Source organism: Ceratocystis lukuohia, assembly GCF_044167205.1.
Source record: "Ceratocystis lukuohia strain C4212 chromosome Unknown Supercontig9_pilon, whole genome shotgun sequence".
Classification (NCBI taxonomy): domain Eukaryota; kingdom Fungi; phylum Ascomycota; class Sordariomycetes; order Microascales; family Ceratocystidaceae; genus Ceratocystis; species Ceratocystis lukuohia.
The window spans coordinates 12,608-30,866 of NW_027263528.1; the positions used below are offsets into that span (position 1 = coordinate 12,608).

An 18,259-nucleotide genomic window follows, 5' to 3' on the forward strand; every position below is an offset into this window, starting at 1 on the left:
CTCTGTTCATTTTCCATCATCATCTCTGGCTCTATTTGGCTCCATTGGCTTGTGGTCCTGGGAATCAAGGATGCTTGGTCTTCTTGATCTTGACATTCTTCTCTTCTCTAGCCACACCTATCCCTAAAGCAATTTAGATGTCTTTTTATCCATTCAAACCTATACAACTGGGTGCTTAGAGAAGCTTCTACTATCATTGACAGTCTCTTGGGATGGATGCCATTTAAGGTGTGACCTGACCCAAGATTGCATAGTGCTTGCAGGCTTCTCTAGGCAGGAGCCCACTGAGTAAATAGCCCTTCTATTCACACCAATATAATATGCTACTTATCAAGCTTGTATAATCTATTCTGTGGTCCTGGTCATCGTCCTCTCTAGCTGTTTGTGGGTCTCAGTAGTGTCTGCTCAGTAGTTGGGAGTCCCTTGCAGTCTTTTGTTTGTTTCACTTGAGTCACTGCTACTGTAGGGTTTAGCTCTAAATAAATTACTGAGTCTTTATTTTACAAGTGCAATAGGCAACAAGGGTCTTGGCTCAATCACATTCTGTAGTGGTGTTGCTAATATGATGTACATATGCCAGAAAAGATGGGATCTTTGACACCCCTAACCTAACATAGCTATGCTGATAACATCACTGGTCTCAAGTAGCTAGAACATAGGCTGATTTCTGCCCAAGCAATCAAGTGGTCACTCACTATCTTCTCTTGAGGTTTTGCTAGCCACAAAAGCCATTGTAGTATTGCCTTTGAGGGCTATTGCAAAGAAAATGCTATCATCCAGCTCTGTATGCTGCCTTATACACTTCGCATTCTTGACTCCAGGTGCTCCAGTGTGCTCGAGCACACTTTGCAGTCAAGAAATAGGCCAATCAGACGCCCCGTAACCAACAGTTTGAAAACTGAGGTTTTTCCCATCTTTTAACCTACATTCTGGGCCACCATAGTAGAAAGAAGCTTACTTGGTAGTAACTTTTAGGTAAATCGCATGCTTGATATGCTTGACATGCTTGACAGCAAGCTGTGAGACATTATATGTTCGCCTGTATCAGAGTGTGCAACCATGGATGCAGAAGACAACAGAAAACCAGTACTTTTTCTGCCCAACTAAGAGTGCCATTTCTAGAGCGTCTCGCAAAGCTCAGTATTCCCAGAAAGATGGCCTTTGCAGGCCTTTACACAAGCTTTTACTGCCTTTTGCAGTAATGCCTCTTTGGGCCTACCCATCGAGTAGCCTTTCTTGAAATGGTCCTGGAAATGGCGACGATTCGTATAATCTCAGGGCTCATGGCCGTATTAGGGGGACGTCGTAAGAACTCCATGTCTCAAAGGTGCTCTTCAAGAAGAGATGAATTTTGGTGGTGTTGAGATCCACACAACATCCGCATCTACCAAGTGCTTTGGGCTCCTTTTTGAATGCCGAAAATATGCCAGCCATCCGTCGCATGATAAATAAACTGGTATCTCGGATTTCTGCCTTCGCTTCATCTTGCGTCAGTCGAGAAAAGGATGAGGTGTGGAGCTTGGGTATCTCCAGGCCAACTTGCGCATCGACGGAGGTCTTTGGATGTCCTCAGGGTTGCAACCGTACTGAAAGATGGCGATGGCTGGCTAGGCAGCCATGTTAAAATCAATAACCTGCTTCTAAATCGATCCTATTGCACTGATAAAGTCAATAGACAACATACGCAATGTGGCGATCTCAATTTTTCTTCGACTCTAAACGGAAGCGGGCGGGGGCAAGACAAGGCGGAAATATGCAGGGTTGCTGCAGACTCACAAGTTAGTGAAGACACCATGATGGAAGTGCATTGACCTGTTACAATCTTGATGATTGGAGTTGTCAATGACACGATGGTGGGAGGGTGGGCTTTGGAGTAATGGAGAACTGCAGAACCATCCATCCCTGCTCGACACTAAATGTGGGGACATTGGCAATTGTGGAGATCCCAACCCTAACTAGAGTAATATCAAGTATTGTGGGATGAGAGCCCTCAATCCAAGTCAACAAGATATTTAATTTCAGGGCAGTGGATGTTATAGACACACTCGCTATAGTCAGAAGACTCTCGGGCTAATGTCTGGTATCAAGGATGCTGTTCAAGAAGCGTCGCGTACCACACTAGACACGCATGTCTTTGAATAGGGGTCCACAAAATGGGTCGTGCCCCAACGAAACCCTAAGGAGTTTGCACATCACATCATAGGGTATCAGGTAGACAAAACTTTGCCATCGCAAGACAAGGGGCATGAAGACATTTAATGGATCGAGACCTGTCACGACGAAAGCTGCTCCAATGGAAACTCACTATTCAGAGCTGAAAGAACAAGAGTGGGCTTTCCATTCTTTCCATTCTCTTAGACATTGTACTGTGCAAGTAAAAATCAATATTTCGCTAAAAATCTATCATCCTCAAGCTTCACCCGCACTATATGATGCCCTCCCAGATGCTATCGTCTGGCCTCATCCCCTTCTCAATACCTGGTCTTTGACACAGTTCCCTCTCCTTTTGCCCCACGCCGCTAGCTAGCATCAGCTCCTCGGGCATCACTAGGAACTGCATCACCATGCCTGCCTCAGCATGCCACATATTGTGACAGTGGAAGGCCCAGATCCCTGGGTTCTCTAGTTTGACGCGAATCAACGCCCACTGGTATGCCTGCACTGTAACAGTGTCCCGCATCACAGGATTATCTAGAGCATTAGTGCTTTGCAGAAACTCATCTAACTCGTGCTTTTCAGGTGGATATCCAGTGGTTGACTCGGCAAGGACCCAGAACTTGTGGCCGTGAAGATGGAAGGGGTGGGCGCCGTCGTCAAAATTGTTGATGGCAATATCAAGAGTCTGGGCACCACGCGTCTGAAAGACAAACTCTTTGTCAAGATCAAAGAGGCGGTCGTTTACTCCATTCAATGGGCTACCGCCTGGCAGAAGCTGCTGCTTAGCGGGCGACGCATCAAGAAGACGGTGCAGAGATGGATGCGAAATATTGGCGTGCCATGTCGTTGTGTTTATGAAGCCCCGGGACAGCGTCCAGTCCCCGATGCGAAAAGAGGCCTTGAGCTGGATGTAGTCATTGCTTTGGGGGATCGTGGGCTTCGTCACGGGGTGCAGCATGAGAGATTCAAGGTCCTTGCAGAAAACCTCCATATCAGCCCAGTCGCTGGTCGTAGGGGTGGGCAGGGCAGTGTGAGTGGACGATAGAGCAGATGGGGGCCTAGATGGAGGGCCAGAATCTACATATCGGACGATGCCTTCGATATTCGGCTTCATATACGGATTATCGTAGCTGAAGCAATGCGTCACAAACCGTGCCCGCAGCCAAAACTCGTCGCTCTCAGTTGAATTTGCTTCAACTACTATACTGTAGCGCTGGGCCGGCATAATCTCCAAACGGTGGAAATCCTCAGGAAACACATCCATCCCATCAACCTCCGTCACATAAAAGGGGTGTTGGTCAATCTGCAACTGAAACGTCCCAAATGCACCCGTGTTGATGATGCGAAGGCGGTGTCTGGCTTCCTTTTGCAGCTGAATCTCTGGAAACCCTACAGAACTGTCATCGCACTTTCGATCTGGGAATTCAGTGCAATTGCGGACTCCCCGGCCGTTTATCATTGCACTTTCAGGTACAGGCTCGTCATTCTCTCTCCCAGGGGCTAGATAATCCATAAGAATTTGGGCTGTAGTATCGTGATAATGGTCGTGTACCATCACAACCCTGTCAGAGACATAGTCCAGCTTCTGGAGCTCAGTCTTCTCATTAGCAGCATGAACCACCATTGGCCCAAACACGCCATCGCTTGCTTGGCTTCCATAGTGGGCATGGTACCAATAAGTCCCGCTTTGGCCTGAGACCGTAAAGTTGTAGGTGTAAGTGGTCCCGGGCGCTATAGGGCATTGTGTGATGCCCACTGTGCCATCCATGGCATTCGTGCCATTCTGAAAGATGCCATGGAAGTGGATAGAGGTGGCATTTATACCGCGGTTATCAACGTGGACCACAATGTTATCCCCCGAGTTTACCTCTATCAAGGGACCCGGAAACTGATTGTTGATGAGAACCATTGGGCGGAAGACACCATCAGGGTTTAGTTCTGCATCGTTTATGACCCAGAAGTACTCTCGCACTGCAGGCGACAGGCTGTAGTCCCAGGCCGGGTCAATTATATACTCTTCCATATTCCGCAGCTGGGCAGTTGGCGGTGTGGTTTCATGGTACTGATATCCAGCCTTAGAGTCACTATCACTGCCAGATGAGCCATGTTCAGGCAGGGAGATAGAAGTAGCGGTAGGGGCGTCTACAGCCGATGTCGTAGCAGCATTGATTCCAGCAGAAGAGGGGCGTGAGTGGAATCTGTGCATAAACCCAGCTCTTGTGCTTAGATGAATTCCTATGCCGACAAGTGCTATAGCTGCAGCAAGTAGTAGCAAATAGACCCCAGCGACTACCGCAACGCATAACCGGCTGTTGGAAGACCGTCTAAGGCGTAGTAAGCCGAAACTGGTAGGGTCGACTTCTGGATGCTTCTCTTCCTGGAGTTCTAGACTCCGGCGCGTATCGCGAGTATATGGGCCATCTAGCTCTGGCAGAAAAGGAGCATCTTCAGCTGTGGCATCCATAACTAAGGAAAGAAAAAAATGTAAACACAAAACAAAATGCAGCAACGCTCAGCGCGCTATGACAGGCATTGAAAATAATCAATGAGGGGATGGAGGCTTATTCTACAACAGCAGGAAGAGGAAAATAAACGACCTCGTTACGTAGATCCTGTATTCAAAGTCAGAGTGGTGGTGAGTGTTGTCGGGGATTAAGAAGAAGAGACGTCAGCACATGGCTCAGCCTCGGACAATGCAGGCCTGTGAAAGAATGCACGTGTTAAATCCTAGCGGTGTAAATCGCTATGGACTTTCTAAGAGAAGATGGCAATAAAACGAGAAGGAAAAGAAAAGGACGGCATTACTCCCAAAGCGTCACTAGCGGCTGTCTAAATGGCCTTCGGCAAATAACCAAACATTCTCCTCCTCCGTCCCCATGCCAAGCCAGTCTGCACAAAGCTTATTTTGTGGACAGGGATAAGCAGTCTCTGGCCTCGGACATGTCAACTATTCAGGCTTGTTTTTCACCTTTCATCTCTAGAAGACTAGGAACGTGCCCATACTAGCCGCCATTCCCATGCTAATCCTAGACCCGCCCAAAGAAAGTCCTTATAAGCACATCGGCTCCCCTTCTTGTCGTCGTGTTGCTGCTACATGAGAGGCTCGCTAGGCTTCTCTTTTTCTTCCCTCAAGGCTGGCCCTACCCCCATTACTCCCTCACAATGAAGTCGCTCCTGTTTATCGCCCTGGCTTCGTCCAGCGCTGTCCACGCCAGAGCCGTCGTTGAGCGCAGTCCTAGTGAACCAGCCACAACCACCTCTTCCACATCATGCATATCATGGGAGACGGCCTACACCGCAACTGCTGCGGCGGATGTTGCTGCTGCTGCTGCCACTGCAAAGACTAGCAGCCCTACTTCCAAGGTCAAGGGAAAAGCCTACGATCGCTATGTATCCATCTGGTTTGAGAACACAGATTACGAAAAGGCCGCTGGTGATGGTAAGTTATCCCCTAGCTACTGCCCACTGACCCAAGCACAGCCCAGCCAGCTCACATGTTCCCTCCCTCTCTCTCTCTTCTCTAGCCAACTTCAAGTCCTTTGCGAAGAAGGGCGTGACAATGTCAAACTACTACGCCGTAACCCACCCGTCTCAGCCCAACTATGTCTCCGTGCTTTCAGGAGACTACTTTGGCATGCAAAACGACGACTTTAGCCGCATCGATGGCAACGTTAGCACCGTCCTCGATCTCCTTGATACAAAGGGCATCTCCTGGGGCTTCTACCAAGAAGACATGCCCTTCAGCGGCTATGAGGGCTACGAGTACAAGAATCAAGCCAACGGCCGCAACGACTATGTCCGCAAACATAACCCCGGAGTCATATTCGATTCTGTCACCAGATCGGAACAGCGCCTGTCCCAGATCAAGAATTTGTCCATGATTGACACCTCAGCCTCGCAGTTCCACAAAGACCTGGCAGCGGATAAACTGCCCCAGTGGATGTTTATCACCCCCAATATGACGTCGGATGCCCATGACACTGACATTACAACCGCGGGGGAGTGGCTACATGCTTTCCTGAACCCTCTGCTCGACGACCCCAAGTTCATGCACAACACTCTTGTCCTAGTAACCTTTGACGAGAACGAGAGCTACATCAGACACAACAGAATATTCTCCCTCCTCCTTGGTGACGCCGTTCCTCAGGAACTTGTCGGCACAACCGACACTCACTTTTACAACCACTACTCAGAAATTGCATCGGTGGAGGCCAACTGGGATCTCCCTACATTAGGCCGTTGGGACGTCGGTGCTAACGTTTTCGAGCTTGTGGCTCGCGCTACCGGAGATAGACTGCGCAACTATACCAGCCTGGACAAGTACTACTTCAACCTGTCCTACACCGGTGTGATGAACAGCCTGCGCCGGCGCGTCTACCCAGCCCCCAACCTGACTCTCGACAACTCTTTCAGCGGCCGCAAGATCCTGGAATCAATCAAGAGAACCTGGGCTGGCACGACTCTGCCGACCTATTACACCGACACTGTTGAGATCAATGACGGGTTCCATCCTCCCAAGGGCTTCGGGCTCCTGTAAACAAATGAAAGCAAGCAAGGGCACGGCACGGCGAATGACGGCCCGATGCAGCAATTTATGATGTACTGATAATACAATAATAATTCCTTTTCTTTTCTTGCCTCAACCTTTTATGTTCATCCTTCCTTCTAGTTGTGTATCTCCGCCAGCCAAAATAACGATGAAACTGGGCTTGACGTCAAGCTAGGACTTGGACTTGGACTTGGACTCGAGTGGGGACCAGGGCCCGAGTCCTCCTGAGGTCTACAAAGGGAAGGAAGGATCCACTATCCAGCTATTGAAGTTACATCGCTTGACAGGCTACCCTGTACTTGCCTATTCCTCTAAATCCTTCTTTTCCCCCTGACGACAAGTGCCCACTCAGGAAAAAGCAATTACCCAGTCGGAGGGAGGGCTTATACCAGAGCTGCAGTTTTATGTCAAGCTTCCCCAGAAACATGTCAAGCTTTATAGCCAAGATATGTAATAATGGGATAATGGGATAATGGGATGGGATAATAATGCCCCGGCCGGTTCCTCATTGACTGCAAGACACTTGCTTCTTCTTCACAAGGGCTGCGACGAGACCAAAGAATGCCCCCTGCCCCCATTTTATCCTTTTTGTCCTGACTCGTCATTCATGGACTAACAATTTATTTGCCACTCTACTGCCCTCCCTCATCCTTTATTAGCTTCGGACGGCTCAGAGGTCATGGCCAATGCTAGCGCTTTAATTGGCTGTCCGTTTTCCCCAATGAACAGACTCATGATGTACGCCTTGATCAACCCTTTCCGCCTGCTAGGTCATAAGAACCTGTGGGCCTTCATGCCATAAACGGAAAATCTATAATTGCGATCGACAAGACGAAGCTATGATCTATGGATGGCTGCCATTTTTGTTACTTTATTGTGCCAGGAAAAAGAGTGTTTTGTGTGGGTTAGTGATTAGGGTTATCGTCACTACACAATCAATCAATCACCTTGCCACGTCAGTATACTGGTTAGGATTAGTTGAAGCAGTGGCATAGTGTTTGGGATTTCTATCGCATTGTTGTTTGTAAGACAGCGAGGCTGGTCTGTGTGCACATTATTCTGGCACTGCGTGCATCGGCGACGAGACAAAAAACACAAGTATAGCATGCGAACACTAGGGTTTAATGTGCTTAGCAATTTGGGGCGGCAGTGATCAACATGTTCGGCAGTCAATTAGACAAAGGGCGGGCTTCAACGCGATTTTCAACTACAAGAAGCTATATACTTGGTTAGTTGCCTTTAGAAATGCTGCCGGCCTACTGTAGTAGACGAGAAAAAAATGTATCAGAGTGTGGCATCGTATCGAGAAACGAAAGCTAGCCTGGCTGTAATGGCAAAAGAAGAGGATGGGAGTTCGGGACTGCTAGGAAGCACGAAAACCACGCTTGAAAGTTGGATGTATACCTGAAGGGAACCCGGTAGTTTCTGACGGGAATAGTAAACGCATTTAGGTGCCGGAATTCATACGGCACGCTATTCTCCCTTGATATGGAATCGTCACAAACCACAAGGCGCTGTCAGTCGCTGGCATTTTACTCGGCAGAAGGGAAGCTAAGATATACCGTATTTTTGATGATACACACTAGGTAATAGGTAGATGTGATGTGGGCTGTTCTAATTTCCGCTTGCATTCATCTGTTCATTTGACTTGGTAATATTACTCTACCGCTTTTTATCATCTTAGCCCTCCTTCCCTTTCTTCTCTACCCATTATCCCACTATACATCTTCGCTACATCACTTAGGATCACAGAGCTCGAAGGCAGCCTGTGTCTAATTCTCACCCAACAATGGATAGCTTAACAGTAATATCTCCCGTGCTCGCATGCGGGAAAATCCTGGTCTGCAGTAGAAAACTTCCACTCTCCATGTTGAAAACTTAAGTAGTACCTAACAACGTACTGCTTTTGTACGAACCGGCTTTACAGGGCCCGTGAACGCTCTTCCTTGTTTAGTAGCATTGGCTTTGTATGGGCTAATCCAACAGTCTTCAAGTTTGACTGTAATGGGTGTTGAATGCCTTGAATGTGCGCTTTCAAAGTTGTGCAACCCGGAAGTTGATATGAGCAATGACAGAGAGCTAGCAAGGTATTGGCTTGTAGCTTTGGCCAGATAAGGGGTGGTAAGACTAGATGAACTCTGATGAGTTTTATGGCAAGTGGATCTCTACGTTGGACTCTGCCATTGTCGGGTTATTTGTGGATATCAAGTAAGTCAGTAGACGATGACCAAGAGAGATAGGGCAGCCTGTTGATGTGAGAAAAAGGAAAACATGCACCGTGGAAATTCATGGCCAACTGCGAGCTTTATTCCTCTTCTCCACCATAGCTTTGGCAATGTCCGGGAACCATGGCTAGGGTCTCACTTTACCTTTCGTGCTCTTCAAGCTTTCGCCGGTGTTGTAATTTTGGTATGGATTAGCCAACACTAGATGATTTTTAACGACGGGCCTCTTAACTGGAATATGGAAACAGTTATGCGCTGGATTTCTTGGCTAGAGTCTATCATCCAATCCAGCATAGGAAAAGCCCTTGTCGTATTTCCTAATCATCGTGGGGCAGATGGAGACGTGAAGTATGCTGATACAAATGTTGTTCTGAGTATTCGTGAGTGTGAGGTTACTCTCTATGGCACGGAAGCGAGATCTTGGTATCTGATACTAGCAAACCTCCCCTTGTAGGACTGTGTGCCGTCTTAAAGAAAACATAAAAAAGTATCGCAGAACATAGGACAAAGCTTTTATGGCCCTTGCAGATAATCCAAATGAAAAAATTCTACTGAATCATCCGCTTGCCGCATTCAGCGGCCACAGCTTGGCACCAACATGAGCTCAAGGGGATTTGGTACCCCCACGCCGGGAACCCAAAGGTTTTAACTCCCAGCTCAGGCAACTGGCTAAGTGTGGGCACAACACGACTTCGTTTAGCCTAAGCATGCGGCCTCCGTCGTTGGCTGACCTGAGGCATTTGCCTATGGGATAAAAGCTGATTTGATACAATCTTGCAAGACGAAACACCCACTTACATCAAGACCATCAATAGCATTTAGTCCGAGTCGTAGGTAACATGTGTTCAGAAAAACAGGGCCATATACCTACTCACTACTCATACTGTCCATGCCACTTATAGGCTGATGTCTTGCTTGTTTCAAACTCCGATACACAATTGTCCCACAAGAGCTGCTCGTTACTTTGCAGGGGCTTAAACTATATGGCATCTTCAAATCTGCCATCTATAAACTCAAGGTGATACCAGAATATTAGATCGTATGGTTCCCATTTCAAGGAATATTCCGATTAGTTCGACCCTAGAATGGGACTAGCGCTAGGAATGTTGATGAAAAGAGCCATCTTGTGTCGCTAGGTGTTTTGTATAGTAACGGAACGTCTTTACAATATAGATATTGAGCACGCTAGTTAGCCCCCTGAGGACTAACAGATCTCACTACACACAGTTCTCAGATGAGGATTGGCGGGCCTTTGGACTCTGGGAAAAGGGTTACAACAGCAGGAGTGGTGCTGGAACTAGCATCAGGAACAAAGTCAAGTATGGAGGGAATCCCTACAACTTGGTAGCACAACCAGAATGGCCAGTGACAATAACAGCGCTCCTATTGCCGTTAGTTTGATAATTTGGTGCGCCGAAAGACAGATCGGCTGGGTACTTCTAGAGCCTAGAAAGGGCATAAAGCGATCGCAGGTAACACATTCATTACGTCAATATTCAACTCTCCATGGTTATACGACAAAAAAAAGAAGTTACTAGAACAGGCAACCTAGCAATGGAATGCAGTGTGAAAGGGCAGGGCGCACAAGGCCGACGAACGGAAGGTCAAAAGGTGCTCCGCCTGTCACGGTACGCTAGCGTCTTCTGCATGACCGTTACAGTACGCTAGTGTTCCTGCATGATGTAACAGCACGCTAGCGTCCTTTGCATAACCACCGTCCGTCATAGCATGATACTGTCGTCCGCATGACCACCGTTTCTGCATGACCACTGTTCCCACGCTACTTTAGCGTTCCCTGCATGACTGCTGTCCTGCTCGATGCTGGAGCCTCGCTCACCGCTACCAGCCTCACACCCCACTGTAGATCTTGTCAACTACAACCTGTGTAGATATATAGACTAGATAGAACCTCCCTCTGTTACCTGAATGTTGCTCCCCAAGCAACGTCCTCGTCTCCTACCCTGAATATACTGAACTTCCTGTCCCTGTCTTCTGTCCTGGTATCTGTTACCATCCTGAACATCCTGTCCTGCCTGTCCTCGTCCCTGTCTACCTGTCCTGCCTGTCCTGTCTTTGAGCTATTGGGTTAGTCTCATAGAACCTTCCTGCCTGCCCGTGACACCGCCAGCATATTAAAACATGTGTCTGGTCTACATTCTAAACATGAGCGTGAAGACAGCTCGATCGATGATTAGTGCTGTCTCTGCAAAACCCTCTGCTGACGTACATTCATGCCCAAGTTTAAATATCCACTTCCCATGTCTAAAAGACACCATGAGCATGGTAACGAGGCCATGATGCGGGAATCGAAAGCTTCCTTAAAGGCCTCTACTTCTGAGGTATGAAGGGTTCACTGATAGCTGAGGGCAAAAGGCCGTGTCGCTGACAAATGAGGCCGAGTAGAGGCGGAAGAGGAGGGAAGCAAGCACGGCGCAAACGAGGCAATCGTAGTAAGATAGGACCAAGTACAGACGCGGGGGAGGGTTGCAACATCCAGGGAGACATGAGGCAGGGTCTCAAAGTCTCGCAATAAAATACATGTACACGAAGGCTCAGCTCAGCACTGGTCACAGGAAGTCTGCAACACATGAGAATGGGCGATTCTGAACCAATAAATAATCAAGAATGAATGATTAAAGATTGAATACTAAAGATACAGACCAATGCTGATTCCCAAAGTACGTTGCACAAAATGTTCAACTGTGGGGCAGCCCCTGGTGCTGTGAAACGATGACCCACATCATGGCCCCACACTGCTGCAATGACTAAGCATGCCCCACATCAAACGACTAGAAAAAATAATTGGAGCCTCAACAAAAGAAAAATTGCACACGAACGCATCATTGATTCGATTCACGCACTGGCTGCAGAGCATTTTCATTTTTTCCCTTCATATTTACTAGAAGAAATGCAAATTTTGAGCCATGATATATGATCTCGAGAGCTTGATCGATCGTTTGATTCTGCGAATAGCCACATCCGGCTTTACAGGTACGAGCAGACGCCGAGAGAAGGCCGGGGCTACACTATAGCAACCAAGCCCCCAGGACTTGCACCACCCACACTACATTACATACATGCTAACCCGCGCTTTCCGTATCTCACAGGCTGCTCTGTCAGTGATCTAGTGGCCGCTATAGAGGCCCTTTGCGGCGATGCCGGGCAGGTTCAAGATGGACAGCCGGTCTCCCCTGTAGCTGCGCCACCAGCTCAGCCGTCTGGGTCTGCTTCCATGGTCTGGCAGTGGATTGTCGAGCAGCCCGACATCTATGTCGGCAGAAACAGCAAGGACCGCGGCCCCTTTAGCCGTCTCAGCCTCTCAGAGATTCTCGCGCTGCCTGAGGCCACCGACTCTGACGATGCGACAACGGGCGCTTTTCGGCCCCGCGTCTTTGCCTCAGACGAGGTCATGTGGAAGTCGATTGCCGGCCATGGCCCAGACCTCAAGCGCGTGCCCAAATTTGAGTGGGAAGCCCTTGTTGGCATTGCCTCTTCCCGGGAAGAAGGTATTATCCAGGGCGATTTGTGTCGACTAACTGGCCAAGACAAGCGTTCTCTCCCCAAGCGCACAGATGCGCTGGCCAAGAAAAAGTACATCGAAAAACGGGCTACGCTCGTCCGGGGCACCAAGACTAGCAAGCTTTGGCTACGCCGCTTTGCTCCGCCTCTCCTGACCACAGACGGTAATGGCGGGAGCACGGGCGCGCCAGCATTCGACTTCAACCTTCCTAAACAGATCGAAACCGACAATCTCATGGCCGTCCCGTGGGCGGCTGCTTGGACCGGCCAGGCGATCGACTACTCTCTATTTGGCAAAACCATCATCTCGACGGTTAGAGCCTTTGGCGTCCTCCGCTACGACGATCTACGGACAAAGCTTGGCATTCAACACCAGCGCTGGCAGATGCGGGTCATGGCGCGTAGCTGCCGCTTCTTCGTCAAGTCTGGCGCTCTGCAATTCGTAGCAGCTTCTATGAATGGTCGCGTCTTCCGTGACTGCCTCAAGTTCGTTCACGATGTATCGCCTGACGTCTGGTCGGTGTATTTGTCCTCGTCATCGAAAAAGGTCAAGAAGACGCGCAAGCAGCAGATTAAGGAAGAAGAGGCACGTCCTATAGCTGAACGTCGCCACAAGATACCGCAAAACCGCTGGACGCCAGACGTCCCCTTTCAGGATATCATCATGGATATTATGCTGGCGGGCGGCGACGAGGGCATTACAAACACAGAGTTGACGTCTGAGGCTCTTGCGCCCTCGTTTGGCCGCTATGTTGCCAACTTGTCCATGTCAATTACGGCCAAGGACCTCCAACCCCCGCATTTAAAGCATTTGCAGATTCGATCTGAGCTTACGCGCAACGGCAAGACCATTACGTACCGTTACTATCCGCCTGGAGTTACCATCAAAGATGAGGAGATTGATCAGATGACAGAGGGGCGGCAAGAAGAGGGCCAGTCTGGGCCTCGCTCTGATGCTGCTTTGGCTCAGGCATGCAATGCAACAAACGACCCGGCTCTGAGATACGGCTTCTCTCCGCTGGCTTTGTCATTCTCCAGTAAGGGCTCTTTGTCTCGCGGTGCGCGCGCACAGGGCTCTAGGGGGGCCTATAAATCCCGCAAAAAGGTCATTATTTTTGATGAAAACGCCGTTGATGGAGATGAGAATACGGTTGAAGCCACCCCGAAGCCTCTACGGCCACGGGGCCGGCCCCGAAAGCATGTCGAAGGGGGAGAACAAGGCGAAGATGAAGCAGGGGAGGAAGGAGGCGATGCCGGGGCTGCAATAGATAGGGTGGCTCCCCCGGTAGCTAGTGAGAATCCAGACTTTCCACTGTCTAGACCCGAACCCGTGGAAGGAGAGCTGGCAGCACCTGTTGCAGAACCCTCGGCTCTCGGTCCTGACTCGCTCGATGCCCCGCCGGCCTCTGAAGCTTCTCTTACCTCGACTCCGGCAGAAATGCCTAAGCGCGGCCGAGGAAAGCCAGGCACTCGTAAATCAACAGGCACTACTAATGGTAGCATATTTACGTGTCCTACGTGCGAGGGCACATGGAAAAACGACATCGGTCTCAAGTATCACCAAACCAAGTCTCGGACATCGTGTAATCCTAACTGGGAGGACAAGCCCGCTACTCCAAAGAAGGTCTCTTTTGTGACGGTCAACGCTGACGCCTCGCGGATCGAGACCAGACGCACTCGCCTCAGCGAGGCCTCGGCCACGAATAGGTCGCCTGCCACCCCTTCTGGAGAGGCTAGTGCGGAAAGCACTCTTGCTCCTATTTTTCGCCGGCCTATATCCGCCTCTCAGCTGCGTGGGGGGCTTATTCTCGAAAGCTCACGCGATACATCGTCTCGCAATAGCTCGCCCAGGTCTGCCCGCACCCCAGTGCGGCCCTCTTTCCGGTCCCTTGCACCGGGCGAAACATTCTCCCCGGCTCCCTCACAGCAGTGCTTGCTGCAAGACAGCATCAAGCCGCAAACCCCGCTAAAAGGCGCCCTGAGCAAGAAGTCGGGCCGGAAGTCCCTTGGAGCGGGAGGTGGCCCTACGACACCTTCTGCTGCTGTGATATCTCGTGGTTTTCAGCAGACTCGGACACAAGCAGCTGCCACTGCAAACAGCCAGCAGCCAGACTTAGCTCTATCAGTCCAGAATGAACCTGGAACCCCCAAGCCCCTTGATACTCCGGTGCCGGACATTGCTACTTACACTACTCCCGCCGAATCTTCAGAGTACCCTGAAGACACCCTGGCCTTTGGCCCCCCTACTCCAGGCCCCGCCTCGCTCTCTATTACTCCTTTTGTCATGCCACCAATCAAAAAGCCAGGCTCCTTGACCCCCGAGGCTCTGCAATTGCGAAGATCCCGGGAGGTGATTCGATACTTGGTGAGATCCAACCAGGGAGTCTTCCCCGCTAATATGTCGCTATGGCAGGCTCTCTGCCAGGTGTGGCAGTCTTATTTCCCCTCGTCTGATCCTGCGCCGCCCTATGAAGTGTGCCTTAAAGCTGCTAAAGACTGTGGACGGTCACGGCCGGCAAATGATCACTTGGTGGAGCTTACGTATGGCTTCAAAGACCGTCAGGGTGGCCACTCTCGCTACCACATACTAGTGGAGGCCCGTATTGACAAGCATGGCCCACTCGTCGAGGCTCTCAAAGCCCGCATCAAAGAGCTATATCCCACGCCATATGTTCCCGAGCCCTTTGCCGCCCCTAGTTCTCAATCTAGCTCTAGTGATCCTAATACCAACGGACATGTGTCAATTCCAGAGCCAACGCCAACACCGACGCCACTTACACGCCGAAAACGCGCCCTAGGTGGCGAAGTGGAGGTACTTAATGCCCCGCTATACAAACGCCAGGTTGCTGAAAAGGCGGCACAGAAGGCGTCCTTCATGGGACGTCGGCGCAAGCGGCCCTTCTCCTGGTCGGACATTGGCCTGCCGCGCAAGCGCCTCAAGGCGCTGATTGAGGATGACGAAACTGTGTGGGAGAACCCGGCCGCCGTGCAATTCCTTTCATCGGAGCCGGTTCTCGCTTTTGTGCGGCCCAACGAGTGTCTGGATTCGAATCTAGCAACCAGCAGTGGCGCTGAAGATGTTCTTGACGAGTCCGATGATGACGAGGATGGTGTTGAGTGGGACGAGTACAAGGGAATGCAAGGCCAGACTGGCTTCAGACTCATTGCTCCCGCCAACAGAGCAGCCGAAACAGGGTCGCGACCAGAACACCAAAGATGCAGCGATCCCGAAGCCGAAGCCCTCGTGACACAAGTAGAGCAGCATCAGCCCTTGCACATCACCCACGACCAGATAGATCCTCGACTCTTCATTGGCCTTGAAGGCTCAGCCGTGGAGCCTACAGCCAATGACGAGATAGCGCCCTGCCTCTCGCCTCCGCCAACCCAAGCTACCCCTGAGCCGGCCTCGGAGACCTACACTGTCCGCTTCGCTGATATCACGCCTATTATGCCTTGCGAGACCTCTTCTCACGGCTCTCCTCGACCAGCATCCCAAACATGGCCCAACATCAGCGCGCAATGGTTTGAGTCTGGGTCTAGCTTTACCATTGTGGGTCCCCTGTCAGAGACTCTCTGGGAGCGTGCTCTTCAACAGCAGCCACAAACTGCCCCCGCAAATGTCAACGGCTATGAAGATGGGTCTCCTATCCCCCACTCACAGCTATTTGTCCCCACCATGGAGAACCTCGAGGCCGTGCAAACATACCGCCTGCTGTCTTTGTACCCCGATGTCAGCACTCGTGAAAAGATCAGCTCTCGGCCTCGGGCCTCTGCACTGCCGGGGGCACTTGCCCAGGCTTCCTCTGCTTCCCCATCCTTCTCCTCTCGACCCCAGCGCCTTGCACCCAATTCTCAGTCTAGCAGCACGCCCAGCAGCCTTATGGGGGTCACCCGGTTCAAGGGCCGGCCTAGCGCTACACAGGCGTCTTTTGGTGGCCTTGCCGCCAAGCCTCCCCCGCCCGCAGCCAACACTGAGCGTGCGATGGCACCAATTCCCGACGAAAGTGAAATGGAACAGTCCACTACTGCAGGCGGCAATTCTGCAGATATGCTGGGACTAAAGGGATCTCTAGATGAGGCTATGACAGCAGCTTTTATCTCCGTGCGGACTCTCCTAGGCGGTACAGACAAGGCTATAGACTGGGGTATCATCATGTCTATATTCCCAGGCCATAGCCTCATTTCACTGCGCAAGTTCTGGGTGCGGCTTCTCAAGGATCAGCCGTCGCTTGTGAAAAGCTATACCGACCGCTTTCAGAACGCCTTTATTAAAGCGTACGAAAATGGCGACGTGCCAACTATGGACTACGATAACCTAGAGTCGTACGACTGGCATTCCCTAGTGAATTGGACTGTATCTCTGCACAAGGACGAGCGGGTGCCACTACCCCAAACGCGCGAGGAATTCCGTGACCAGTATGAGCTGGGTGAGCCGACACACAACTCTCGGGCGTGGCGGGACATCTACTATAACAATAATTCTAGCATCTTCGGTCGCTACGAAGCCGCCACTTCAGAAGCCGCATCGTTCTGCATTGACAGTGACCCCAATGCCTCGGAAATCATTCTACCCGAAAAAGCGCCGGACGAGGCCCTTGCCCGGTCCTGGCTGCGCTCCCTTGCCATCACGCCCGGCGACAAATCATCGTCGGCTGAGGTTATCGCCAAGTTTATGACCCTAGCCTCTGGTAGCAACGAACAAGTTAGCAAGCTGCTTGAAGGCGCGGTCGCCTCTCTTTCAGCCAACCACATCATCAGCAAGGGCAAGATCATCAGCCAGCGCGACCGGCTCTATCGCCTCAACAAGCAGTTCCGCTCGCAGTTTGACAAGGCCGCTCGCCAGGCCTTTTTTATGGAGGCGCGCACGTTCAAGCGCGGCCTTGACGCTGCGTTTGCTGCAGGCGCTAAATCTCGACCAATTCCCTTCCTGATGCCAGACGGAGCTGTCATGGCCCTAATCAACCTAACCATCCACCGGCGCCTCGAGCTATGCAGCAACGACATTCCCCATATTCCGCGCGGCTTCGATCCTGGGAACTACGAGAGTCGCAAGATGTCCAAGGCGCTGCTTCTATTCTCGCTCGACAGTGTTTTCACTACCAAGTACATTCCTTCACAGGAGATCCCCATTCTTGCCACTGCTAGGTCGTGCCAGGTGCCTATGGTTGGCCCCGGCGGCGTGCTGCCGTTCTGGGTTGACTTCTTTGGCGACCTAGACGAGTCCATGTGGCAGGCAGTCCTAGGGATGATTTGCTCTCTCGTGTCGACGCGCGGCCCGCTAAGCGAGCAGACAATCCTCAATGACCTTCATCCTCTTCTAGATGCAGTTGATGTCAAGCTCGCAGTCACGTGGGCGAGGGCTACGGGTCTTCTGTGTAGCCCCAGCAGACTCGCGGCCGTGAACATGGGAAGCCTTGCAGTGGCCGATGACGGCTGCGGAGAAGACACTGCTGTGCTTACAGTGAGCGAGTGGTGGTGGCTTGTAGTGGCTGAGCAGGGCCCAAGGCAAACAGAAGAAAACGACGCCGAGGCAGAGGAAGTCTTCCAAAAGCACATAGTCATGTTGAATACTGGCCGGATATCGGCTTAGCTGGGGGGTTATATTGAGGTAGGGATATGTTTGTGAGTTTGTTCGGGGTTGGAGTTGACCGGGGTCATTATTAGGCTCGCACTATAATATAATCAAATCAAAATTAGGCTTGCACAAACTCGCAGCTCAAAAAGCACACATCATTAAACCAAACATCCCTCCAACACAATAAGATACAGGGCAGGCTAGTGTCAAGAGAATATGCGTTCATATATTTAT

At 50.8% G+C, this 18,259-nt stretch overlaps 3 protein-coding genes across 3 annotated transcripts; 2 read left to right on the forward strand and 1 right to left on the reverse strand.

Annotated features, from left to right (window-relative positions):
- Positions 1 to 2,425: 2,425 nt before the first annotated feature.
- HOO65_090006 (multicopper oxidase, type 1) lies at positions 2,426 to 4,621 on the reverse strand (the record flags this gene model as incomplete). Its single annotated transcript, XM_071001579.1, has 1 exon — positions 2,426 to 4,621. One exon carries the CDS (start codon positions 4,619 to 4,621, stop codon positions 2,426 to 2,428), a length of 2,196 nt encoding a protein of 731 aa, XP_070855892.1.
- Positions 4,622 to 5,319: 698 nt separating this feature from the next.
- On the forward strand, positions 5,320 to 6,694 carry HOO65_090007 (Acid phosphatase; the record flags this gene model as incomplete). The annotated part of the gene is made up of 2 exons (XM_071004536.1): positions 5,320 to 5,596; positions 5,682 to 6,694. 2 exons carry the CDS (start codon positions 5,320 to 5,322, stop codon positions 6,692 to 6,694), a joined length of 1,290 nt encoding a protein of 429 aa, XP_070855893.1.
- Positions 6,695 to 11,855: 5,161 nt separating this feature from the next.
- HOO65_090008 (B-block binding subunit of TFIIIC) lies at positions 11,856 to 18,040 on the forward strand (the record flags this gene model as incomplete). Its single annotated transcript, XM_071004411.1, has 2 exons — positions 11,856 to 11,922; positions 11,979 to 18,040. 2 exons carry the CDS (start codon positions 11,856 to 11,858, stop codon positions 18,038 to 18,040), a joined length of 6,129 nt encoding a protein of 2,042 aa, XP_070855894.1.
- Positions 18,041 to 18,259: the final 219 nt, after the last annotated feature.